Source organism: Erinaceus europaeus, chromosome 3 (genome assembly GCF_950295315.1).
Source record: "Erinaceus europaeus chromosome 3, mEriEur2.1, whole genome shotgun sequence".
Lineage (NCBI taxonomy): Eukaryota > Metazoa > Chordata > Mammalia > Eulipotyphla > Erinaceidae > Erinaceus > Erinaceus europaeus.
Genome location: NC_080164.1, coordinates 21363336 through 21390110, shown reverse-complemented (window position 1 = coordinate 21390110; position 26775 = coordinate 21363336). Strand labels below are relative to the sequence as shown.

General features: G+C 50.1%; 1 protein-coding gene across 4 annotated transcripts in view; it reads left to right on the top strand.

Moving 5' to 3' along the window:
• The first annotated feature begins 6334 nt into the window (after positions 1-6334).
• GALNT14 (polypeptide N-acetylgalactosaminyltransferase 14) overlaps positions 6335-26775 on the top strand; it is a 148021-nt gene continuing 127580 nt past the window's right edge. For 2 of the 4 annotated variants that reach the window (XM_060186820.1, XM_007523890.3), the window contains exon 1: positions 6338-6936. In XM_060186820.1, coding sequence (XP_060042803.1) covers positions 6808-6936 — 129 coding nt within the window. In that variant the 5' untranslated portion in view covers positions 6338-6807. Of the gene's footprint in view, positions 6937-26775 lie in introns of all 4 variants that reach the window. The other 2 variants (XM_060186821.1, XM_060186822.1) reach the window with 2 other exon arrangements.

The window sequence follows — 26775 nt, the reverse complement described above, 5'->3', positions numbered from 1 at the left end:
TGACACCGAAGGTGAAACAGCCAGCAGATAGGCAAAAGAAATTGCAAAAGGAAAGTGTTTTTATTTTGAGGGAAAGAGAGAAAGGGAGAAAGATAGCACTCTGCCAATGGGGGGTAGTGGTGGTGGTGGTATTAGTATCATCATCCAACACAGCCCAGTTAAGTTCAAATGCTAAAAGCACTTTTCAGATAGTCTGTGCTTAATTAATATTTGTCCAGCATGAGAGTGGGGGCATGTGTGTGAAGACAGGTGCTGAGTATGGCCACAGAAATCATTTTGTTGTTACAAAGGACTTGTGGGACTCATTCGCCTGAACTGCTCACTGGCTTCCACTTTCTGGCAGAACTGGGGACAAGCTTCAGCTCGATTCCTGTTCCTCACAGCACATTTCCAGGGTCGGTGCCACTGGGGCCTTGCTGCCTGCTTTGCTGATTACCTGCAAACTTATCCTGAACATCTCTGCTCCCTGCTTCCCTTGCTCAGCCAGGGACAACTTTTAGGAACACTGGGCGTGGGGAGTGGGGTAGCATTCAGGGTCAATGCTTAGTACCCAAAGCCTGTGTTTGAACTTGGGATCTCACAGTAGGAAGATCACATGGCCTCTCCAGGCTCCACTTTCTCAATCATAAAGCCCCTCAGTTCTTAATTTGGGGGACTAGCTCCCCCACCTTTGTCCTAGCTGTGTCCACCCCTTTCTAGGTTGGTAGAGTCTACTAGGTGACTGTATCTATGCAGGGCATCTCTCCTTGATGAAAAGGCTGTGGGCACACACAATCTCAGTGCTAAGGAAGCCTTGTATGACTTCAGCAAAGCCCCAGCCCCAAGCTGCAGGCTTGCTGAGTTTAGCTCACGTGCTTTTTGGGGGTGGTGGGGTGGTGGTGATGGAAACAATTACCCTAGCAGTGACAGTTGAAACCTAGACAATTCCACAGAGATACCTGGACTTCTGCTCCCTGACTTGCTGGCAAGCATGGTCATGGTCAGTGACCACGTGGAGCTGTGTGGACAGCCCCTGCCCTCCACACACTTCGTGGTGTCCTCAACACAGAAGTTCAAGGTCAGTCCACTGTGAAGTTCTGCCCATGCTGCCTGCTGTCCCCCGGCCCCATCCCATTGCTGCCCTCCTGTCACAGCAGGTGCTTGTAGGTGAGAGGAAGGGTTATCAGAGGGCAGGTTAGAGGCTGACCTGTCCCAGGAGATCTTGCAGGTGATAAGACGCTGTGAAGGGGTGAGAGGGCAGGGCGCAGAGGGGCTGTCGAGTGCTGACTGCACAAAGCTACCTCCTGTGTAACTGTCTAGAGCAACCTTCCCTAAGAATTGTGCCCCCCTCCACCCCCTCAGACCTTGGGCTCTCCCTCCCTTAGCAGACACCCAAAGCTTCACCAGCTGAGACCTCTCAGCGATACCAGGAAACCAACCATCCTTTCAGGGGCATGGAGGGAGGCCAGCTGATGGATTATTGGCAGGAAAAATGGGTTAAATGAAAGGGGCTCTGGGCACCACTGTGCCAGGGAGACAGGACTATCCCACGCAAACCGGGGTGTGTAGGCAATATCCTCCAAGGGTCTGGGTACAGAATCTCTCCTTGCCCATGAGATCTTTTTTTCCTTCTAGCCTTTTGCTCTTGTCTTTCTTCCTCCTTCCCTCCCTCCCTCCCTCCCTCCCTTGTTCTCTTCATTTCTTCCTTCTTTCCTTCCTTTCTTCCTTCCTTTCTGACTGCTACCAGGGCTATTGCCAGGACTCAGTGCCTGTATGATGAACCCACCATTCCGGGTGTTCATTTTCCTCCTCCTCTCTTTCTTAGATAGAACTGAGAGGGGAAGGGGAGATAGAAAGGGAGCGAGACAGAGAGACACCACAAGACCTGCTTTCCTCAAGACACGTACCCCCTCCCCCTTGCAGTTAGAGAGTGGGTCTCAAACCCAGGTTCTCATACATGGGAATATGTGCTCTCAGCATGGGATATCACTGTCTAGCCCCCAATGTACTGATTAATTCTATTAGTTTCTTTATTCTAATTATTTATTTATTTAATAAAATTTTTAATATTTATTTGTTTTCCCTTTTGTTACCTTTGTTGTTTTTTTATTGTTGTTGTAGCTATTATTGTTGTTGTTATTGATGTCATCGTTGTTGGATAGGACAGAGAGAAATGGAGAGAGGAGGGGAAGACAGAGAGGGTCAGAGAAACATAGACACCTGCAGACCTGCTTCACCGCTTGTGAGTGACTCCTCTGCAGTGGGAGAGCCTGGGGTTTGCTCGAACCTGGATCCTTAGGCCGGTCCTTGTGCTTCACGCCACATGCGCTTAGCCCAACTACCTAATTTATTTATTTTTATTGAAAGAGTGATACACAGACACTAGAGCACTGCTCAGTCTGGTTCGTGATGGTGCTGGGGATTGAACCTGGGACCTCAGAGCCTCGGCATGAGTCTTTTCACAAAACCATTATGCTGTCTCCCCAGCCTCTATTTATGCTCTGATCTTCCTGTTCAGTCCAGGCGGCTTGAGCCCAGGACTACTCACGTGCCTGGTGAGTGTGTGTTGCTGCTGTGCTGATAGTCCCAGCCCTGTCATTGGTCACCATCCTGGGGACCAGAATGTCACATTTCTGTTGGGGGAGGGCTGGGGTGGGTGGGGTAGGGTTGTGTGGCAGCCTCTTCTGATTGCTGCTGAAGCCCCTCCCAGATGCAAGCCCCACCACCTCCTCATCCTGGCCAAGTGTGAGCCCTCTGGCCCTGTCTAAACCAAGGGCAGTCTTTGACTGTCAGTGAGGAGTCAGGCTTGGCTGTCTGGAATTTGGGGCCTGGGGGAGAAAATGCCACCTGTCCTTGGGTTCTCACTCTCTATCTCTGCCTCTTCTCTCCTGTTTCAGGATCTCCTATAGGTGAAGCAGGTTAGACACTCTTCCTCTATTTCTCTATAAACATAGAGGGTCACCCCCTTATGCTGCTGCTGCTGGGGGAAGGTGCTGGCCACTACCATCACTGAAGCTTCCTCTCTCTAAACAGCCAGCAAGGACACACCACTGCCACCACCATAGTAGTCACAGTATCTTCACACTTGGCATTTGGGCAAAGAACAAAGAAAGTTTAGGGACATTTGGAATAATAAAAGAAAGAAGCAGCCTTTTGAAATGAAAAAAAGCTCTAACTCCCTTCCCTGGAAGCAAATTATACAGTGGGATATAAAAGGGGGGGGGGGGAAGAAAAGGAAGGTGGGGTTGGAGGTTGGAGGGGGTGGGATGGTGAGAAGATTGTTTAATGGCTTAAGGAAGATCCAGAGGGGTAAGGCTCAGATCCTTCAGATAAAGCCACCCAGCTCCTGTCACAGATAAGAGGGACCTCAGCTGGCTGGCTTTATTCTGTTGACAAAGAGGCACCAGCGGGCAGGGAGAGGAGAGGGGAAGGCTGGTAAGGGCTGGCTCACTCCTGGCTAGTCTGCTGCTCGCTTGCTCTACCAAGAGGCTTCTGGGAGGGGCTGGGGACATGTGGCTTTGACAGGTGGCAAAGGAAAGGGAGAGGGACAGGGAGGAAGAGCGGTTTGCTGGGTGATCTGGAGAACTTGTACAGAACAGACGGACCCAGGGGTGGCTGGGAGGTGTTTGTCTGTAGATGAGCCTGTGAAATACAGTCTTGGGATTCTTCATCAGGTAAGGACCTTGCCAGTGCTGGGCCAGTGTGCAGGTGCCCCAACTCAGGCCTGGTGCTGCCCTGTCCCTGTGTCTCAGAGTGGCCTGGCTGGTTACCTCCCAGGAGGTGGGTGCAGTGGGCACCTGGCTGGTAGGAGGAGGCAGTACTGCTAAGCCTTCAGATGGGAACAGGCCACACAGATGTCATACTGTGGGCTGAGAAGAGAGACAAGCAGCCCACTGGACAATAGAAGAGGCTGCAGGACCAGCATGGGGGTCCAGCAGTGGGAAGCCCATAGCACACAGTGCTGAGAGCGGGAGCACAGCCCTGGCAGCTCCCTCCTCCCCTCATGTACCCCATATGCTGCTCACACAGCTTTCCGAGGCCATAATAGGCTGGATTTCATAGATTTTACACTGCCGTGAATGACTCACATCTGCTCCAACACCCAATTTGCTCTCTAATGTCTCCAGCAGCCAGAAGAGAGCAGCTCCTGCAGAAGCTGCCAGCGCTGGGAGCAGCCTTGGGTCCCAACTAGAGAGACGGGCAAGGCTGGCATGCACAGCCTGGGGTGGAGGAGCCATGAGAAGCCAGGGGGAAATCGAGGCCTAGATCAGCACACTCACCACAGAGAAGTGGGAGCAGGGAGGCTGGCCCGTGCTGGAATGCCTGGGATTTCTCATGCTCAGTGGATGCGTGTTTCTCATCTCAGGCCAGGGGACACCTTTAGCTTGAAGTTTTTCCTCCTTGAACATGCCGTGATGAGAAAAAAGTCACTTGGATTAATTGCCAATGATAACTAGTCCCCTATCAGGACCCACAGTGCTCTGCACTACTTAAACTGGTTATGAAAGTTTTAAATATCTGCCAGAGTGGCTGGGGAAATAGCTCAGCTGGTCAAGTTTGGGACCTGCATGCCTGAGGCTCCTGGTCTGATCCTTGGTGGTGTGTGAGTGTGTATATGTATCTGGCTTCTCTCTCCCATGGGAAGCTCTGGGTCCTGTGAAATGAAATAAAAGCTTTAAATAAGAAACATCACCAGAGTAAGGACACTACAGATAAGCTGGATCCTGGGAAGTACCTGAAGGCTTGAGCTAGGTGACTCACCTGACTGCCAGATGTTCTGAGTCAGAAAATGATTTAAGTCCTGGTAACAGTCACTGTTCCATTTTCAGCTGGCCAGGAATGCCTCTTGGTGGAGCATCCGGAGGTCCCTAGATCGTCCCAGAAGCCCGGGTCAGCAGCAGTCAGGTTAAGGCCTGGGAGGCAGGTGGAGAGCGCTGCACCAAGCCGAAAGCTCGCTGTGGCATTGTGTAACTGTCTGCCATCTGTTCCTCAGAAGCTGCAGCACAAAGCATTGAGCTGTGGGCTCTGGTGTTGTAGCTTCTGCCTGGAGCCCACAACAGCAGCATCTTGGTGGCTTGCTTGCCTGGGCCCTGCAAAGCTGGCCAGGGAACACTATGCCTGTAGGTAGGCAGGAGTGCCAGGGGGTGCCAGATGCAGTAGACACCACCACCCAGCTCCTAAGCATGCCTACTGGGACCTTAACCAGGCCCGTGGGGGGGGGGGGGGGGAGCAGGGTGCTGCGGAGTCTGCTCAGCTTTCCAGCCTATTGGGCCCCCATAAAGGCAGCCCAGATCTCCTGTGTGAAGTTCTCAGTTGAATCTCAAGATGTGCTGGCAGGTGTCTCAGCAAATCTGGGCTGTTGGCTTTCCACTTCTGTTCCCAACTGAAAACTTCTGCTGGAAGTGGGGCCAGGAACTCTTTGGAGCTGGGAGGCAGGACTGCCCCAGGGCAGAGGTGAGACTATACTGGAGGCCTTCACTCTCTTGCTGCTTTCTGCTGAGAATGATTCCAGTGGAGCTTTCGATCCCCATCCCCCCAGTGGGGTGGGGGCTTCGCCTGAGCTGAGGCCTGTAGAGAGAGTGGCAGGGGCTACAGCTGGAGGGAGGCCCCCATTCTCCCCTCTCCAGCACCTGGATGTGCCCAGCATCCCTGGAGGAAGACTGCAGGCACCCAGATGGCGGTTCCCAAGCCACTGTCTCCAGGCAGAGATTTTTCCTCCCCTTCCTGGAGATCAAATGCTCAGATAACAGCAGCAGCACCTTGCAGGGAGCCTTCAAGGCTGCTCAGGGCTTCCTGGGAGGATAGTCTGTGGACCCCAGTTTAGAGAGGAAAGCTCCAGGGCACAGGCTGGCCAGCTTTGCAGTGCTGTGACTAACTGTTCCCGGGGGTGGGGGGGGGGACAGACCATCGCCCCATCCCTCCCAGCTGAAGCTACGTGGGGCTTAGTCCTCCCTCTCTGCCTGTAGTGCGAAAGGCGAGGTAGAGGAAACAGATGCACTTTGGACAAAGACTTTCACTTAGGTAGGGATGGGGGAGCGGGAAAGGCCCCTCTGTCTCCCCGGGGGTCCCTTGCCCGGTATGCCTTCCAAGAATCCCACATGGTCGGCGCCCCAGTGCGCCCAGGGACAGAAGCCTCTCACGGAGATCTCTGAGTCTCCATCTCCAGGAAGGGCTTCTTGGGATTTCAGCGTCGCCGGCAGCTCAGCGTTACACTAGGCGGAAAAAGTTGCCAGGCACCTGCGGGCGGGCGCGGGGACGTCCTGAGGGTTTGGTGGGGGGGGTGGGGGGCGTCCTGCACCCTCGCTCGCCACCCCAACTCCGGCGGGGGGAGCAGAGAGAGAGCACCTCGTGCAGCCCCGCCCCGCAGGAGCCCCCCCCCGCCCCGCCCCCCCGGGTAGCTGGGGAGCTGCGCCCAGGCTCGGCGCGGGCGGTCCCGGCGCGGCGGCGGCGTGCGCCCCGGTCGGCGGGCGGCGGTAGCGCCCCTCCAGAGCCCGCTCGCTCCCGCCCGGCTCCCCTAGTCGCTCGGGCTGGGCCTCCCTCCGCGTTCCCCGCGCCCCTCTGAGCGCCCGCCCGCGCCCCGGCTCGACCCTTCAGCGCGGGGACCATCTCGGCGGTCACCGCGCGGCTCGGCTGCCCCGGGTCCTCTCCACTCGCACCTGGGGCTTTCGTCCCCCCGCCCTGCCCGCACCCCTGCGGGCGGCTCTGGAGCGGGCGGGGCCTCGCTGCATTCCGCCGCCGCCGCAGCTCTGAGCCCCCAGCCCGCGCTCCGGGGACCGCTGCCCCGCCGACCCCGGCCGCCAGGGGGGGCCGAGGACACACCGCGGGGCCATGCGGCTGCTGAGCCCCCGCCTGATGCTGCCGGCCTTCGGGGTGCTCTGGGCCCTAGTCATGCTGCTCTTCTGGCTCACCAAGAAGAAGTTGGAGGTGCCGGCGGGACCCGGAGCGCAGACCCCCAAGGTGTGGGGCGCGGCGGCGCGGGGGATTGAGGGGGGGCTTGCGGGCTGCCGGCTCAGCGAGCAAGCAGTTCCCGGGGGCGCAGGTGCGGCTCAGGGGCGGGCTTCGGGCTTCCCAGATCTGGGTGTGAGGAATCTTTTGCGGCCGCGTGGAGGGAGCCTGGCACCTGGGGGCGCGCGAGGGCGGGGCTCCAACTTGGGCTCGGTGGGTCCCGGGGCGCAGGGGGCGCTGCGGTGAGGGCGCCTAGTGGAGGGGAGGCTGGGGGTGGGGGATCTGGCGGGTGGCCCACCCGACCCGGACGACTGTCCCTGGGTGCCACCTCCCCGGCCTGCTGACTGTCTCCGCAGCTGCTGGGGAAGTTGAATGTGTCCCCAAAGCCACAGAGGAGGCAGTGCCCTCAGGCTGCCTGGGCATTGGCGGCGAGTTGGGGAAATGAGAATCTGAATGGCTTTTGCAACTCCTGCCCAGGCAGCTCCTCCCGCTCAGCGGAGCCAGAAGGATCTCCACCTAACCCCTCCACTCCACCCCCCAGACTCGCTCTTGCTTAAATGCAGAACTCCCATTCCTCTGAGGCCTCCTCTCACTAGTACCTGACCCCAGGACATGAGGGAGGAGGGTGGCAGTGGGGGAGGAGCCTCTTGTGCAACCAGGTGACATTCCTGAGCTGGGACAGGGCTGTCTTTCAGCTGGGACAAGTTACAAGCATGACTCACACTCCTGATTGGAACGGGGGTTTCCCGCATCCCCTTTTCTGTCTCTGGGGTTGCTTCACCTTTGGACTGGACACTGAGCATCTGAGAGATGACTGAGGCTCCGTGGGGGGCTCACGTGTGTACTGGTGCTGTGGGAACAGATACTACAAATCCTTCCCCCCCCCCGCACACACAAATACAGTGAGCTCTCCTTGTGCTGGGACACTGGCTTTCATGGAAGGCTGGGGGACTTGCAGGAGGTGAGAAGGATGAACAGTAGGTTTGCCTCTAGGTGGAGAGGGCACTCCAGGTTAACTGTTCCACACACAGCTGTGACACAGTGTTATTGAGGGTTGAGCTCGTGGCTGATGCCAGGGATGAGGCTGGGCTGTGTGTGTTCAGGTCGGTAGGGCCTTTGGGTGCTTGGGGATGTGGGTCCTAATCAGGGGTGTGCCAAGGTCAGGCTTCAAACAGAGCAATTGACTGGCTCTCCCTCCCTACTGCAGAACAGCCTGAGGTCTGGGGCTTTTGTCTCCCTGCTCTTGCTGCTCGTCGGTTAATGATGCCTGCAGGGACGTGAACTCTGTGCTTGGCACGGAGCCTCATTACCTTGAGCTCGCTGATCCTTGTTTGGCACTGGGGTCTGGGGACGGGGAGCTGTTGGCTCCTTTGTGCCTGACTGGTGCTGGACTCATGCCCTCTCTTCACAGGCAGCTGTGTGCCAGGCTCAGGGCTGGGCTTGGGGCACAATGGTGATTTGACAGGAGCTGGGGGAGGGGAGGGGACCCTCACCAGTTCCTGGCTGGGGCAGATCACAAAGGGGCTGAGGGGTGTGGTGGTGGACCATCCTGGCTGGATATGGGTTCTTCGGCTTTGTACCACTCACCTGCTGTCTTAATGTCTTATTCCTTCTCATTTTTGGCACTTTTTTTTTTTTTAAATAACCACAAATTCTGTAGACTTTCAAAATCTCATGTCACGTTCCCCTGCTTCTTGTTGATGGGTGTATTTCTTCTTCCTGTTTCTCTCTTGTGAAACTGACTTTGGTTGTCATTGGTGGTGAATGGAGTGTCTGTTATATAGACACCCCTGATAGTGCCTGTGTGTCTGAGCTGAGAGGTGAGGGGACAGAGAGATCCCCCTGCCCACCCCCTTGTATTCCATTCTCATGACCCATCTGTAGAGGGTGTTTGCCTGGAGGGTATGATTAGTTCCCCAACATTACTGCAGGTGGGAGAACCAAAATCCACATTTTGGGGTGTACCATAGAGATGATATTTTGTGGATATGGGAGAAGGCTCTAAACACGATATCTTTTAAAAATGTATTTATTTATTAATGTGAGAACTAGAGCATTACCCTGGCATACTTGGTGCTGGGCATCAAACCTGGGGCTTGTGGCTTGAGCTTGTGAGCTAGCTCTCAGGGGGCTCACGGTAACCAGCACTTGCCTGGTCTTCTCCCAGAGAGGGCCAGCCTCCTATGGGGACACAGGTTCTGGGCTAGGGATCCCAGGACACTAGGTGTCAGGTGTGATTGCTTTGTTTCGCCCAGTGCTTTTGCAGTCAGTTAAGCTAGCAAGGACAATTTCCTCCACAGGAAACTTCAGACAGGACATTGGTTCTCTGCCAAGGTATTGGAGGGTATTACCCACCACAGTGAGGTGAGGGGGCACTCCACGTTCTCATTTGGGGCTCCCCAACCCCTATCTCCTTCCCTCAGGTGCTCAGACCTGTGCTCCGTCCCCTCATGCTGAGGATCTCCAGGGTGGGCTGCTAATGAAATGATACAGTCACCCAGCCCTGGTCCCAGTGATGGGTAGAGGGCTGCCACACTCCTGGCTTCAGAAAATTAATTGGATTTTCCCCCCTTTGGTTTCAAGAAGGGCTGGTTCTATTAATAGCTCAAGTAGAGATTTCTTTGCATTTGACTTTGTGCTTTTTTGTTTTTTTGTTTTAATGCGGATTCAGTTCTTACACGGGGTCCCGCCCCCTGGCGATCTGATTCCTCATTTGAAAAGCAGGCAAGGAGGAGACACGCAGTGTCTTCCTGACAAAGACTGCCACCAAGAGGGGCTACCGGTGGGTAGTCCCTTTGCCCATGATGCTTGCCACTTGGAGAATCGGACAAGAAAGAAGGGTTTTTGAAACCCAGCAAATTGGTCTCTTATTTCCCAGCAACTAAATTTAATGTGGGTGGCTGAAGGCTTAGTAGAAGCAATGGAATTTGGGGCCTGTGGGTACTTTTGGAGCAAGGTATTGGTAGTGCAAAGGCTCATGGAGAGACCGAGGCTCCTGGTGATGCATGTATAGTTGTGTGTGTGTGTGTGTGTGTGTGTGTGTGTGTGTGTGTGACAGGGGCTCCTCTTTCTGTGTAGACTGTTCACCTGCTCTGAGTCTGGAAGTGTGTGGCTCTGTGGTTCATCTCATAAGCAGATTGTTTCTCCATCCAAATGAAAAAGGGGCCACTCAGAAAGCACCTGCTTGACTTGATACCTGGGCTGTAGCCCCCACACCTATGTGTGTCCTCATCTGAGCTGCTCTGCATGAGAAGGTACTTCCTGGACAGGTGATACAGGGGTGTTGAGGACTCAGCAATGGATGGTGTGAGAGGCAGGGGAACACTGAGATAGTCAGCTGGAACCTCAAGTGCCTGAGACTTACTGCATCCTTCCTCCCTCCTCCCTCCTTCCTCCCTCCCTCCTCCCTTTCTTTCTTCCTTCCTTCATCCCTTCTTTCCCTATTTCATTTATTTCTCTCTTTCTTTTTAAATATTTATTCATTTGTAGGATAGACATAGAAGTTGGGAGGAAAGGGGAGGCAGAAAGGGAGAAAGAGAGACACTTGCAGAACTGCTTCACCACTTTTGAAGCTTACATCCTGCAAATGGGGGCTGAGGTCTTGAACCTGGGTTCTTGCTTGTGGTTATGTGTACACTGTACCAGGTGTGACATCACCTTGCCTCATAGCTTTGCTTTCTATCAGCTGACAAATTTAAAACACACACACACACACACACACACACACACACACACACACCCACACCTGTGTCTCCCTGCAACATCCCATCATGGGAATGTCATTTTCTGGGTCATTTTTGGCCAACGGGCTATACCCTTATCCCAGTGTGCTCTGCTTAGCCTGCTCCTCTCTCTACCTCTCCATCTCCCCTGCCTAGTCTTGGTGGGAGACCCTGTCCCAGGGACTCCAGCATCTGTGTATAGGGACCTCTGTCTTTCTCTCCAGGGTCCTTATCCCCCAGGTCTTTGGTGCTTCTAGAAATAAAGGCCATGAGTCTCAGTCTCTGAGGCTCAGAGGACAGATACTTGCTCACACCAGTGGGACAGCGGTCTGGGGAAAGGAGTGTCCCCATCACAGGCTGCCTCAGCCTGTCCAGAGCCATGCCTGCTTGTGTCTTCTGAAAATGTCAGTCGCTGTCTCAGAGATGGCTGGCAGAGGGGGCAGGATGAGGCTGCCCTTGGCTGATACTGAGAGTCCTCCTACCACTTGGACCAACCCTTTTGTACCCTTTTGCTTCCTTGCCCAGTTCTCTGTCACCCCAAATTTCCAAGAGAGTCATATCTATGACTAGACACCCAGGAAGACATTGTAGAGAAGCATAATGGCTGGGGCCTTATTTGATGTCTAATGTTTGTTGTTATGTTGAGTGCCAGGGCTCATTCATTCCTCGCTCCTTATAGGGGGAAACATCTGCCCCAGACCTGGGTGTTCCCAGCTCTCCCCTTAGTGGGGTCTTTGCTCCCTGCCATGACTTCTGGTACTTTCCACCCCAGGGACTAGCACTGAGGACCAGCCTGTGGCAAAGGGGAGTATGGATGTGCCCTGCACCCTTTCCAGTAGGGCACTGGCTGTCCCCAGCCTGCAGGGACCCCAAGTGAGGGTCACAGAGCCCAGCCAGCTCTGGGGAGCCCTCCTTCCCCTTTCTGCTGGACCCCTTTGAGTTTTTCCTCTGCACATGGGCAGCCCCGCAGCTTCTCCTGCGTCCTCAGGCTCCACTGTGAAGCGCAGTGGAGCTAGGCCTGCCTACCTCTGTCCCACTCGCCTTGGCTAGCACCCTGAGTCATTTTGGGGGTGCTTGTGAATAGCTTTGAAGTGAGACCTCATGCTTAGAAATAATTACACCCTGGTTACTCGGCGTCTGTTACTTATCTTTTAATTATTTTACCAGAAATGCTACATGAACAGAAAAAAAAATACATAAAACGAAATCATTCCTCAGATGTTGAGCTGATTAAGAGAGAACCCCTTTGGGAGGTTGAAGAACACACACACACGCACATGCACAGACACATGTACACACACACAAATATGTAGCCTTCTCAGGGATTCCTGCAGAAGCTCCACAGATTTTCTTTTTTCTTCTCCTTCTCCTTCTCCTTTTCCTTCTTCTTCTTCTCCTTCTTCTTCTTCTTCTTCTTCCTCTCCTTCTTCTTCTTCTTTTTCTTCTTCTTCTTCTCCTTCTTCTCCTTCTTCTTCTTCTTCTTCTCCTTCTCCTTCTCCTTCTCCTTCTCCTTCTCCTTCTTCTTCTTCTTCTTCTTCTTCTTCTTCTTCTTCTTCTTCTTCTTCTTCTTCTTCTTTCTTCTTCCAGAATAAAACACCTGATCTGACCTTCTGGGCAGCAGTCTTTGCACCTGATTGCAAGAGGCTGATCCTGGGCAGAGAGGTTCCCTGGGTGGGGTAGGGTGGGTAGAGAGGTCCCTTTTCACCTGCACCCCCTCTTCCTACCCCTCCTGCCTTCTGCACACACTCCCACCTTTGTTCACATTCTAGCTCTGGGATCTGGAGCCTAGAGCACTCCACACTTCACCGAAGGGGGTCCTGGTAGCAGTAGGAATCAGTTTTACAGGAGTTGAGGGCCCCTGGCATGATGCCCACCTCAGGAGCAAGTTCTTCCCACATCCCTGTTGTACTGGAGACCTGGCCAGGCCCTGAAACAATCTGCCGGTTCTCCTGCATCTGCGTGGCTGCCAGCTCGCTCTCAAGGAAATTGAGCTGCAATCCTGTCCCTGCTGGATCTGAGTGACAAAGGGAACGCCACCCAGCTGCCTCTTTCCAGTGATGGCCTTGTTTCAGCGGATCTGCATGTCATTCCAGGCCAGCCTGGGTGGGGGGAGCTCCCGAGCTCTCTCCAAACAGACCAGTTGCCCCCTTCCTTGTCCCCACTGAGGTTTGGGGGTCCCCTGCAGTGCCTCCAATTGATGGGGCTCCCCTGCTTCCTCTGGGAGTCCCAATCATCCATCGCTGCCCCTCCATCAATATTCACCTTCCTGTTAGTAGTTGGGACCTGCTGGTGTTGGTCATTACGCCAGGTCCCCTGCATTGCTTGACACTGTGGTCTATTTACATAATCATTGTTTTGCCTGAGACCCAACCTGCCTGCAGGGTATTAGTTTAATCCCCACTGGTTAGATGGAAGCTTGCTACCTTCATGCTCTTTCCTTCTCTCCACCCCTCTCCTAGCCATTTCCTTTTCTGACCTGCCACTTCCATTTCAGAAGATATTAAGGCATTTCCTCTGATCAATAAAGAAATTGCATTGTGTTCTCGCTCAGCCACAAGTTCCTGGTTCCTCTCCCACATCGCTGAATAAGCAGCAGCCCAGGTTGGCTCTGGTCGAGTCCACTGGCCACCTGGGTGGCCAGGGGAACATGGTTGGGTAGCATTTTTTGTGTGTGAGATCTCAGGGTGTGGCGATCGCCAGGCCCCCAGCTAATTGGCCCTTTGTAGATAGGTCAGTGCTGGCTGCCAGCTGGATGCTGCAGGGACTGGGTCCCCATGCAGGTGGGGGGCTTCATCCAGAGGGCCTGGCTGATGGCTTGGTTAGAGGAAAGTAAGCAAGATAGTGGCCCCCTGAGAGACCTGGAGGCCCTAGTAGCGTCCTCATCTCACCCTTGTCCAGTCCTGCCAGGTGTTGCCCACCTCCTCTTCTGCAGAAGGAGGACTCTGAGATCAGGAGGAGACTTCTGTCAGGCCTTGCAGTGGTCTGGAAGCCACTCTTTGGACTCTACCCAGGTGGCCTTTTCTGTGCCGGCCCTGTGCTCCCTTTCCTGGGAAAGTGACGTGTATTTCACTGATGTTTTCTTAAGGATGGAAAGCCTGGGTTTCTTTGTTGTTGTGGCTGTGGCTTCACTATTCTGGGCTGAATTATTTTTTTTAAGATTAAAAGACAGAGGCAAGTGGGCCAGATGGTGGCAGACTCCATTGAGCGCACATGCGTTAAGATGCATGAGGACCCAGGTTCAAACCCCTTCTCCCCACCTGCAGGGGGAAGCTTGACAAGTAGTGAAGCAGGGCTGCAGGTGTCTCTCTTTCTCTCTCCCTAGCTATTTCCCCCATCTTCTCTCAGTTTCTCTCTGTCCTACATAATAAGAAAGGAATGAAGGAAGAAAGAAAGAAAAATGTCTGCCAGGAGCAGTGGATTTGTTACGCAATCACTAGGCCCAAGTGATAATCCTGGTGTCAATATAAATAAATAAATAAACACATAAATAAATAAATAATAAAATTTAAAAGATAAGGGGGTCAGGCAGTAGTACTTATACAAAGACTTATACAAAGGGTTAAGCACACATGGCACTAAGCACAAGGACTTAAGTAAGGATTCTGGTTTGAGCCCTGGCTTCTCACCTGTGTGTGTGGGGGGGAGGAGGTCGCTTCATGGACGGTGAAACAGGTTTGCAGGTGTCTATCTTTCTCTCCCTCTCTCTGTCTTCCCCTCCTCTCTCTATTTCTCTCTGTCCTATCCAACAACAATGACAGTAATAACTACAACAACAATAAGACAGCAAAGGGCAACAAAAGGGAAAAATTAGCCTCCAGGAGCAGTGGATTCATGGTGCAGGAACCCAGCTCCATTTTCCTGAAGGAAAAAAAATTAAAAGATAAATTGAAGTGGAGAGACAGCAAGAGAAACATTATAACATCAGAGCTTTCTCTGGTGCTGTGGGGACTAGGGGTTTGGATGTGGGTCACTCCCATGTCAGAGCAGACACCTTCCCAGGTGAACTGGTGTTTCTCACAGAGAAGTTGGAACTGATCGATTTGGTGAATTGCACCAAAGTAAAGGACTCCTGGCGGGGGGTGGGGGGGTGGGACTTTCAGGTCCAGGTGCAAGATGGTGGAGGAGGAGGACCTAGGTTGGGGTTGAGAGTGTTTTGCAAACACCTTTTAGGAGAGATGAGAAATTGTACCCACGTGTCAACAACTGTACTGTAAACTATTAACCCCCCAATAAAAAAAGAGAGAAAGATAAAAAGTGGCTCCCCTCATCTGATTTGTTTAGACTTTCCAGACCCCTGGTCTGGGGTGCTCAGGCTCTGTCCTCAGTCCCCTGGCTCACAGGCCAGTCTGTCCTTCAGAACAGCGGGGTTTGACAATGAGAAAGGAGCTTCTGATGTCACTTGTCACTCACGCTGACTGCTTACACAAAAATCAGTGGGCTTGTGAGGCAGACAGAAGCGCTGATTGAGGCGCTGCCTGTGAGTGTGTCCTCAGACAATCAGGAGTGAGTTCCTAGAGGAGGGAGGCACCCTGTATGCTGTGCCAGGCAGGTGTGTGTGGATGGCTTCTGGGAAGGACCTTCTGGAAGATGTGAGTGGGAACATGGAGGAGCCTCAGTGGACTGTCCTGGAAGACCTGGGGGCTCAGTGGGGAAGAGGGGGTGCTCTGGGGAGAAGGGGGTCCTGTGTCCATTGCTGGAGAAGTGTCGAGTTGGAGGGGGGTGAGGTTTGCTGACACCTACCTCTCTTGAGAGATGTAGAACTGGACCCCTGTGAAAGCAGCCTGCATATGGCCTCTTTGTTCCAGGCAGGAGCCCACCAGGCCTGGCCCTTGAGAGGGGACTGTGCTGTAATGGGCACAGGGAACAGCCCTGCAGAAAAGCACAGACCTGTGGGCACCAGGTCCTGAGTTTGACCTCCAGCATCACATAGAGGCCTGAGCCATGCTCTACTTCTCCCTTTCTTTCTCTCAGCAGTCAGTCAATAAATCTGAAAAAGAAGAGAGTGTGCATGGAATGAATGGACTTGGAAATCCAGGTAGTGGATATTCTCTTTCCAGCTCAAAGCCTTGGTGGCTTTATTTTCTTCCTTCCTCCCTCCCTTCCTTCCTTCCTTCCTTCCTTCCTTCCTTCCTTCCTTCCTTCCTTCCTTCCTTCCTTTCCTTCCTTTCCTTTCTTCCTTATTTCCTTCCTTTCTTCCTCCCTTCCTTCCTTCCTCCTGCTTTCCTATCTTTCTCTCTTTTTCTCTCCAAGGAACCAGGGCTTCAAGCAGGCACAATCCTACTACTCCAAGCCACTTTTTCATTCAGATAGATAGGGACAAAGGTGGGATGGGGGTGGGTGGGTGGAATGAACACACACACACACACACACACACGCGCACACACACACACACACACACACACACACACGCGCGCGCGCGCGCACACGCGCACACACACACACACCTCAGCACCTTTCATGTGGTGCCAGGGTTGGGCCCTGGGCTCTGTGCACGGTAATGCAAGCACTGTACTCGGTGAGTTGTCTCTCTGGCTGCCCTGAACCCCTGCCATGTTTTCTAATTGCTCAGTTCTGGATCAGATGAGCATACTGTCATTCTCTCTGCCTCTTTTTGGACTGAGATGATTGTCTCTTCCCCAAGTTGGAGATATCTCAAGACCGAGTGTGTGTTCAGGGAGACCCCTTGACAGGACTTGCTGCAACTGAACAGAAACCCACTCCCCCCTGTGCCCCGCTTCTGGCTGACACCCCAACAGCTGATCCAATCATGCATCCTTGGCTCATGCCTTTCATGGCAGATTTTTTTCTGGAAAAGACCAGAAAGTTTATTTATTTTATTTTATTTTAGATTACAGGGTGTGTCTGTTATAACTATTGTAGAGTGAGAGAAAATTTGTGAACAAACCCAGGGGGGCTGTGCTCTCATAAACTTCATGTACAGATCTGAGGTTTGAATTTCATAGATTTTTCACATCTCCTGAAATATCATTCTCATCTTCATATAATTATTATTTTTAAATATCTTCAAGTGTAAAATCCACTGTGAGTTTGCAGGGTGTTATAAACAGGTAGCAGACTGGGTCTAGCCCTGGGGGCAGTGAGGTTCCAGTTATGTGACGTCTGAGGGCTGGCAAACTCCAGCTCTGGAGTTAGAACTCAGTGGATGTGGCCCATGAAATAGCTCACTTGGGGAGTGTGCTGCTTTGCCATGTGCAAGTCCTGGGTTCGAGCCTGGATTGCGTGATCTTGAAAGAAGTTTTAGTGCTGTGGTCTCTTTCACTGTCTCATTGAATTCTGTTTCTATTTAAAAATAGCCAGTGAATGGTGTCCCCTGAGTGGTGTTCCTCTTGGTAGCTCCTTGGCCAGGAGAATTTTAGGACAACTGTTGGGTTTCTAGTTATGGTCCCTCTAGTGTGCTCACTTTGGGAAAAAACTATTGAAGGCATATGCTTTCCTGTTTGAAGAATGGGGCTGGGGTGATGGTTTAGCCACAGAGCATAGGGTTTGCACGTCTGACACCCCAGAGGCCCCAACACCTCCTTTTGCCAGAGCTGAATGGTGCCCTGGTCTCTCTCTCCCTTCCATCCTCCCTTCCTCCCTTCCTCCCTTCCTCCCTTCCTTCCTTCCTTCCTCCCTTCCTATCTATCTATCTATCTATCTATCTATCTATCTATCTATCTATCTATCTATCTTCCTATCTATCTATCTATCTATCTATCTATCTATCTATCTATCTATCTATCATCTATATATCTATCTCCCATACAAGTCAGTCCATCTAGGAATTGGGTGTGCTACACCCATTGAATACACCAGGGCATAAGAATCCAGGTTCAAACCCCTGGTCAGTCCTCACCCACAGGGGCAATGCTTCATGAATGGTGAAGCATGTCTGCAGTGTCACTATTTCTTTCTTGCTCCCTCTCTGTCTCCACCAGGAGGGTCAGAGCCTGGCAGTTTGCACCCTTGCTTTCACCATGAGTTTTGGTCTCCTGAATGAGCAGGTTTGGAGGAAGGTTTTGGTCCGTCTGTACGGGTCCCTTAAGGCTTGGCCTGGGCTCCAGCAGCCAGGGCATGGACCCAGTGTTCACACTTTGGTTGCTAGATCCTAGGGTGATGGTGGGGCAGGGGTCTCTGGAGAAATGTGGGAGCAGTGGTGTGGCCTTTAGGATATGGGGCCGAGCTGCACCTTGCTTGTGAGTGATCAGGGATGAATCTGGGCTGAAGTCTCCTGGTGCATCCAGGCCAGAGGGGAGGCTTCCTTGTTGAGAATGGAATCACATGGCACAAGCTCCTGGTGTGCAGGAAGCCACATCTGTTTTTCACCTCCAATAAAGGCAGCAGAGTGCTAACAGCCTGTGGCCCTACTCAGTGCAAGTGCTTGCTTCCTGTGTCAGCTGCTCCTCTTTTGGGGTGTCTCTCTCCTTCTCCAGCAGGGTGTCCTCCAGGGGAAAGGTAACGGGCTGGTTCTTTCTCGCTCACGACAGGGGTGACACGAAGTAAAAGACACCAGGGGACTCTTAGCGTGAATCTAGAATCTGAGTCCTTGAGTCCCAGAATCCTAGAGTCCGTTTATTAGCAAAATTGACATGAGTTAAATAGAAAAGCAATGGAGGTAATTATTGTTGAAATATGACAGAAATTACAGGTTTCTTAACAGTCAGCATGCCCCTAAGGTAGGGGGCTGGTATGACAGGAATTGATGAGATACAAAACAGTTATTCTCCATGACACAAGCAACTTAATTATTTGAGAGAAGCATAGGGGTTAAACTCGTAGGGTGAGACAGAGAGAAGATGAATATCAAAAGGCCATATAGTTTGGAATTTCTCTTGTCTGGGGTCTGAGGTGTGTGATGAAGTGTGTGATAAGGTGTGTTCTGTGATCAGAAGGTGACTTTGAATAAGTGAATCTGCAGCCATGTGGCCTGTGGTTAATGGAGGGAAGTACTGGGGTATCTGTGGGCCTGAGAGTCAAGAAGGAAAGAACCAAGTCTGAGTTTCCCCCCTTATGCTCACCTCAGTTGAGAGAGACTTACCAAGAGGTTATCTTCTCAGACCTCCATCCAAAGATGGGGGTGGTTCTCCCTAAGCTCTATCAGGCTTACACATGTTCCCAACACTCCTCTTTTTTTCCTAACAGCCCTACACACTGTTTACTTGCTTTGTTTTCAGAAGAGGAATCTTGTGGGAGTCGGGTGGTAGCGCAGGTGGAGCAAAGTGCAAGGACCAGCATAACGATCCCGGTTCGAGCCCCTGGCTCCCCACCTGCAGGGGAGTCACTTCACAGTAGGTGAAGGAGTTTTGCAGGTGTCTATCCTTCTCTCCTTTCTGTCTTCCCCTCCTTTTGCCATTTCTCTCTGTCCTATCCAACAACGAAAACATCAATAACAACAATAATAACTACAACAATAAAAAAGAAAAACCAAGGGCAAAAAAAAAGGAATAAATAGATAAAAAATTTTTAAAAAAAGGAAGAGGAGTCTCAAGACTTGGGGACCCCAGTGATTGTCCAAGGTCATTCCTCTCTCTCAGAAGTGGGGGAGCCGGGGTTGGGGGTCAGATGGTAGAGCACACATTTCCATGTGCAAGGATCCAGGTTGAAGCCCCCAGCCCCCACCTTCAGGGGGGAGGCTTCATGAGCAGTGAAACAGTGCTGTGGGTGTCTTTCTCTTTCCCTGTCTCTCTCCCTTCCTTCTCGACTTCTCTGTTCTTACCCAGTAAATGAAGATAAATAGAATATAAACATAAATAAATGGAGGAGTAGTCTGTCTCCATCCCAGATCTGCCTGATTCCAGCTCCTCTCTGCCCCCTCCCAGGTCCTTCAGCCTCTGGAGAGGGTTAGCTTGAATGCATTCTCCCCTCAGCAAGCAGCCGGGCTGTGGAGCCTGACTCAGCTCTGCATCCTCGAATCCCCTGAGTCCTGTTTCCCCAGAAGGAAGTGCAATCTTGGGAAGCTCTTTCATACCTGGAGCCCCCTCTCCAAGAGGACTATTTCAACACACACCGCTCAAGGAGGAAACTCTACAGTGTGTTCAGTGAGACGGATGGGGCAGGCGGGAATCCAGCCACAGATGCTGGAAGTGTGGAGGATGCCTGGATGGGGCCACCCCCGACCCCACCGCCAGCAGAGTGGTCCTGAGGTATAATTATTTGGTTGTTTGCGCTGAGGAGCTGAAGCAATGTTGTGCTGGGGGAGAAATACTCAGCATGGAGCGGTAATTATGGATCAGCTGATGAGAGAGGGTGTCTTGGATTGACTGCTAATTAGATTATCAGCCCCCGAAACAAATACCTGCTATTTCTGCACTAAACAACACTGAGAGGAGCTTCTGCTTTTTCATGCGCCCTCTTTTTTCTTTATTAGTGATTTAATATTGATTTACAAAACCGTATGATTATGGGTCTAATTCCACAGCTTTCCCACCGCCAGAGTTCTGTGTCCCCATTCCCTCCATTGGAAACTGCAGTAGTTCTCCCAAGACCACAGATATGGTTTGACTATTATTTCTATAACTATCTAACTGTATTTACATATATTTGCCCTTTTTTCTTTGAAAATTGTAGATTTTAATTAGTTCATTTATTTTACTATTACTTTCTTTAGTTTTATTAGTGACTTACTACTGATTTACAGAAATATAAGATAACGGGTATAATTCCACATCATTACTGCCACCAGAGTTCTGTGCCGCCATTCCCTCCAGTGGAAGCTGCAGTAGTTTTCCCAAGGTCACAGACATGGGCTGATTGTGATTTCTACAACTGTCTATATTTGTATATATTTACCCAGTTTTTCTATGACCTTGCCTTCTCTTCCTTTCCAAGTCACACCTACACCTGTTACTGCTTCTGAAACTTTTTCCTTTTTTCCTCTTCTCTCTCCAGGTCTTGTTGGAATTGGGGTTCAGAGCCCTCTTGTCATCTTCTGCTAACACTTCTCCCCCTTTGGAAATAAGGACCAGAGTTCTTTTTGTGGTGCAGAAAGTGGGCGTTATGGCTTCTGTAATTCCTTCTCTTCTGGACATGGACCCTCTTAGAAAAAATAGAAGGGGCTGGGTGGATATGCACCTGGTTGAACACATACATATATCACAATGTGCAAGGACCCATGTTCAAGCCCCTGGACCCCTCCTTTGGAGGGGAAGCTTTGCGAGTGGTGAAGCAGTGTTGTAGGTATCTCTCTCCCTCTCTTATCATTCCTTTCCTCTAGATTTCTGGCTGTCTCTATCTAATAAATAAATAAAGATAATTAGAAAAATAGAATGTGCGATTTATTGTCTGTTTTTTCCAATATGGCAGAAATGACACTAAGCTGGTCAGTGCGCTGAGTGGTAGTCACTTGTGGGTTTGGAGAGAATGCAAGGACTGGGTGATGGACTTGGAACCCCAGGTGGGGCTTCTTGTAGAGAAGTCAGAGCTCCCAATCTCCTGGCTAGAACCACCTGGAAGAGCCCTAATTGCTCCTTGAACTGCTGGGAGAGAAGTGGGTACCAGCTGCAGCCAGAGGACTGTTCTCCTCATGCCCCCGAGACTCGGTATAGGGACAGCTTGGAGATGAACTTGATGGTGAGCCCCAGCATTTGCCTAGGACCTCCAGGGGTGAGGTCCCTCTTCCGGGTTAAGTTGCTCATTGTCGGCAGCCATCTGTGCATGAGAACGGTGGGCCAGGACTTAGCAGGTGCTGTGACAGGTGTCACAGGCTGTGAGGATGCTTCTGTGGGCATGGTGAGGTTCCAGAACAGCCAGTGGTGACCAAAGGGGAGGTTGGAGGTGCCCGGGCTGTGCTCTCTCTAGTCTTTCTTTTCTTTTAGTCTTTCTTGTCTTCTAGTCTTTCTTTTCTCTCTAGTCTTCTTTTTTCTTTCTAGTCTTTCTAGTCTTAAATAAATATATATATATATTAGTCTAAGACTAGATATATATATATCTAGTCTTAAATAAATATATATATATATTTATATATATATATATTTATTTAAATATATATATTTAAATATATATATTTAAAAGGTTTATTTGGGTAATTTCAAGAATGAGGGAGAGAGAGAGAGAGAGAGAGAGAGAGATCAGAGCACTACCTTAGAATTTGTGGTGCCAGGGATTGAACCTGGGAGCCCGGGTTCCATTGGCACTTTTTTTCTTTTTCTTTTTCTTTTTCTTATCTCTTCTCTTCTCTTTTTTTTCCACCAGAGCACTGCTTATAGTAATTCAGGGGACTGAACATGGAACCTCAGAGCCTCAGGCACAAATCTCTTTGCATCACTACTATGCTGTGTGTCTCCTGCCCTCATTTGATGCTTTAGATGGAAGGGATTCTAGCTGCTGAAAGACCCCTGAGTTGGCATTCCCCAGCTTTGGAAGCTCCCCTCCTCCTTTGTGTGCTGGGTAGCCAGGGCTGAGGTCCACTGGTGCTAAGGGGCATGCTGGTGGTTCCAGGGAGTGGGGAGCCCCTTTAAATAGCCCCTTGGGGAGCTGGATTTTGACAGTCCCCAGAATGGACACAGAACACACTCAGGGAGAACTGGGTTCATTAACAAGTAGGATTCCAAACTGTGTCTAGCATAGGGGCCTCTTTTGTAGGAGATAAGACACATAGTCAAAAAAAGGATCCTGGCATCTGGAGGTAGCTTCCCGGTGGAGCATGGCTTCTTACCCTGAGAGGAGACTCTTTTTTTTTTTTCCTCCAGGGTTATTGCTGGGCTCGGTGCCTGTACCATGAATCCACAGCTCCTGAAGGCCATTTTTCCCCCTTTTGTTGCCTTTGTTGTTGTAGCCTCATTGTGGTTATTATTATTGCCATTGTTGATGTTGTTCGTTGTTGGACAGGACAGAGAGAAATGGAGAGAGGAGGGGAAGACAGAGAGGGGGAGAGAAAGATAGACACCTGCAGACCTGCTTCAGTGCCTGTGAAGCGACTCCCCTGCAGGTGGGGAGCCGGGGGCTCGAACCGGGATCCTTACAACGGTCCTTGCGCTTTGCGCCACATGCGCTTAACCCGCTGCGCCACTGCCCAACCCCCGAGAGGAGACTCTTATCCCAGTTCCCCACACCCCATGGGAGCACCCTGCTCAGCACTGGGGAATCTCCACAAATGGTGGAGCAGTGCTGTGGTATCTCTCCTTTCCTTTCTATCTCTGTCACTTTATTTCTGAAATTTAAAAGGAAAAAAAAAAAACGTCCACCAGGAGCAGTGGGAGAAAAAAACCTGACCTGTGGACATGAAAATGGATGATTTACATAATGTGGGTGGGTGTGGCCTGAGCTGTGATTCTCACTGCTGCTTGTGAGTTGATGAATCCATTTAGTCTTATCTCCTCCCTTTCAGGGAGGGGGCATAGCAGCCTGGCTGTTTCAACTCCCTTCTGTTCTCTGTGTGAACACTCAGAGAAGTGTAAGCATCTGTTGGTCTGGTTTTGGTCATTATTAAAAGGAGAGAGGGACAGGGATCGTATTACCAATTCTGCTTTGCATCTTAACCTTCACTTAACCTTACCTCCTTGCAGTCCCCGGGTCACTGAGCTCATTATTTTTAATGACTGCATAATATTCTAGGGCACGGTGTGACTTGTTTTAATCAGCCATTTCCACTTGGTGGGTGTTCACCTTGACTTTCATCTTATCACTACACAAAGGTTGCAATAAATACTGCTTCACCCTTTCCTCTTTTATTTCCTCCCCCACCCAAAACCAGAGCATGGCTTAGCTCTGGTTTGTGGTGGTGCCTGGGACTGAACCTGAGACTTCTGAGCCTCAGGCATGAAAATGTTGCACGCCCATTATGCTGCCTCCCTGGCCACTGCACACACATTCTTGCATGCTGATGCTTTGCTTCTGTGGGGTACAGTTTGAGGAGTGGAGTGCTGAGTTAAAGGGGCTGGAGCGGCCGTGTTTATGCTGAGGGAGAGAAGGAAAGATTCTTTCACAGGCTGTGGAATCATCCACATTTTCACTCTATCACATCCCTCCCCATCCCCTTTTGTGGAAATGTCATTTTTATTCTGCTAACTTAAAGGTGTGGGCGGGGCCCCATTGTGATTTTATATTCCTGTGCTGCCCGGGGAGGGAAGTTGAAGATGTCCATTGCCTATAAGGGCCAGCTCTTTATTATTATTATTTCTTTATTAAGGGATTAATGGTTTACAGTCAACAGTAAAATAAAATACAATAGTCTGTACATGTGTAACATTTCTTAGTTTTCTACATAATAGTCCAAACCTCACTAGTTCCTCCTCTGTCTTCCAGGAACTGAACCCTCCACCCCCACCCCAGTCTTTTACTTTGGTGCAATACACCAACTCAAGTCCAAGTTCTGCTTTGTGCTTTCCCTTCTGCTTTTATTTTTCAGCTTCTGTCTATGAGTGGGATTATCCCATATTCATCCTTCTCTTGCTGACTGATCTCACTTCACATGATTCCTTCAAGCTCCATCCAAGATGAGGTGAAGAAGGTAAATTCACCATTTTAAATAGCTGAGTAGTATTCCACTGTGGATATATAACACAACTTACTCAACCATTCATCTGTTGTTGGACACCTGGGTTGCTTCCAAGATTTGGCTATTACAAATTGTGCTGCTAAGAACATATGTGTACACAGATCTTTTTGGATGGGTATGTTTGGTTCCTTAGGATATATCCCCAGGAGAGGAATTACAGGGTCATAGGTAGGTCCACTTCCAGCCTTCTGAGAGTTCTCCAGACTGTTCTCCACGGGGGTTGGACCCATTGACATTCCCACCAGCAGTGCGGGAGGGTTCCTGTGTCCCCACCCCTCCAGCACGCATTGCTGCTACTTTTTCTGATGCTTGACAATGTGAAATGGTACCTCATTGTTGTCTTTATTTGCATTTCTCTGACAGTCAGTGACTTGGAGCATTTTTTCTTGTTTGCTGACCTTTTGGATCTCTTTTGTGGTAAATATTCTGTTCATATCCTCTCCCCATTTTTGGATGGGGTCATTTGTTCCTTTGTTGCTGAGTTTGGTGTGTTCTTTATATACTTTGGTTATTAGCTTCCTGTCTCATATATGGCATGTAAAGATCTTCTCCCATTCTGTGAGGAGGACTTGCTCTTCTCTCCAGTGTGTCCGTCATGTCTGCTGCCCATTTTTCCACCAGGCTCTTTTCCTTTCCTTTCCTTTCCTTTCCTTTCCTTTCCTTTCCTTTCCTTTCCTTTCCTTTCCTTTCCTTTCCTTTCCTTTCCTTTTTTTTTTTGTGATTTGTAAGAGTTCTTTGTGAGACTATTCTTAACTGGTCAAGTGTACTGCAGAATCTTTTTCACTAATCAATCCATTATACTGCTGACTTGTTTATGGTATATATTGCCATAGAATATTTTTTGATGGCTTTATATGACTAATCTCTTTTTTAAAAAAAATCTAATGACTGTTCTTTCTTGCAAAAAAGGTCTTCTACACTGCTAGTGTATGTGTAGAATATCCTCAACTTCCTTTTCTGTGACTTATAAAGAAGTTTTAAATCTTAAGTCCATCTGGAATTGATTTTTATGTCTAGTTTGAGGTCAGGATTCAGTACCATCTCCTCTCAAATAGATAGTCATTTATGTCAAAGTCATTAGTTAAACCATTGCTTCTTCCAGTCACTGAAATACCACTTCTGTCATATGTTTATTTCCCATAAACACTACATTTTAGTCTTGGAATCTGCTCTGTGCTATTGTTCTGTTTACATCCTATGATGCCAGTATTATGCTTGACTAGAATTTTCTTTTTTTAAATTTTTTTTAAATGTTTTATTTATTTATTTTCCTTTTTTGTTGTCCTTGTTCTTATCATTGTTGTGGTTATTATTATTGTTGTTATTGATGTTGTTGTTGCTGGATAGGACAGAGAGAAATGGAGAAAGGAGGGAAAGACAGAGAGTGGGGGAGAAAGACACTTGCAGACCTGCTTCGCCTCTTGTGAAGCAACCCCCGTGCAGGTGGGGAGCCGGGGGCTCAAACCAGGATCCTTGCACCCGTCCTTGTGCTTTGTGCCACCTGCGCTTAACCTGCTGCGCTACCGCCCAACCCCCGACTAGAACTTTCTTATTCAATCCAGAGGTTCTTTCTAAATTTGCTCATTGGTTTCCCTGGATATAAAATCATATTGTTATTAATGTGAGTTAAACTTACCTCTCTTTTTTTTGAGTCCCTCTCTTATTTCATTATTGTGCTTTGTTGCATTCATCAGGATGTTGAACATGAAATAGCAGACAATTCAGGACTCTGGGGAAGAGGGGTAGGGTGCAGTCAGAGCCCACTCTAGCTTATGCAGTGCAAGGGGTTGAACCCTGGGTCTCATACATGCAGGTTCTATGCTCTACTCACTGAGTTAGTTTCCAGCCCCTTTCTTGACTTTGATACAAGTGACTGTAGTATCTTACTATTCACTCTTACCGAGGAATTCCTTTTAAAAAATATCTATTTGGGGAGTCGGGCGGTGGCGCAGCGGGTTAAGCGCAGGTAGCGCAAAACGCAAGGACCTGTGCAAGGATCCTGGTTCGAGCCCACAGCTGCCTACCTGCGGAGGAGTTGCTTCACAAGTGGTGAAGCAGGTCTGCAGGTGTCTATCTTTCTTCCTCTCTGTCTTCCCCTCCTCTCTGCATTTCTCTCTGTCCTATCCAACAACGGCAATAATAACAACAATAACAACAACAACAACAACAACAACAAAAACAAGGGCAACAAAAGGGAATAAATAAATAAATATTAAAAAATCTTTAAAAAATTTATGTGATCTCATATGACAGAGAGAAATTAAGAGGGGGAAGGGAGATAGAGAGGGAGAGAGCCAGATAGATACCTGCAGCACTGTTTCACTGCCATGGAGTTTCCCCCCTGCAGGGGGGAGCAGGTGCTTGAAGCTGGCTCCTTACAGTAAGGTAGTGCAAAACGCAACCAGGAGCACTACCACTTAGCCCCTAGTAGTTTCGTTTCCTGTTTTACTTCAAGTTTTTATTAGAAATAATTTTATTATATTTTGATTGAATCATCTGATTTTTTTTTTCTTTTACTGATTTCTTAAATTATTTTGAGCCATCTTTGGATTCCTGGAACAACTCTTATTCAGTTGCAGTTTCATTTTATTTATGCTGCTAAGCTCTATAAGAAAGTTTACATCTGAGAGTCCT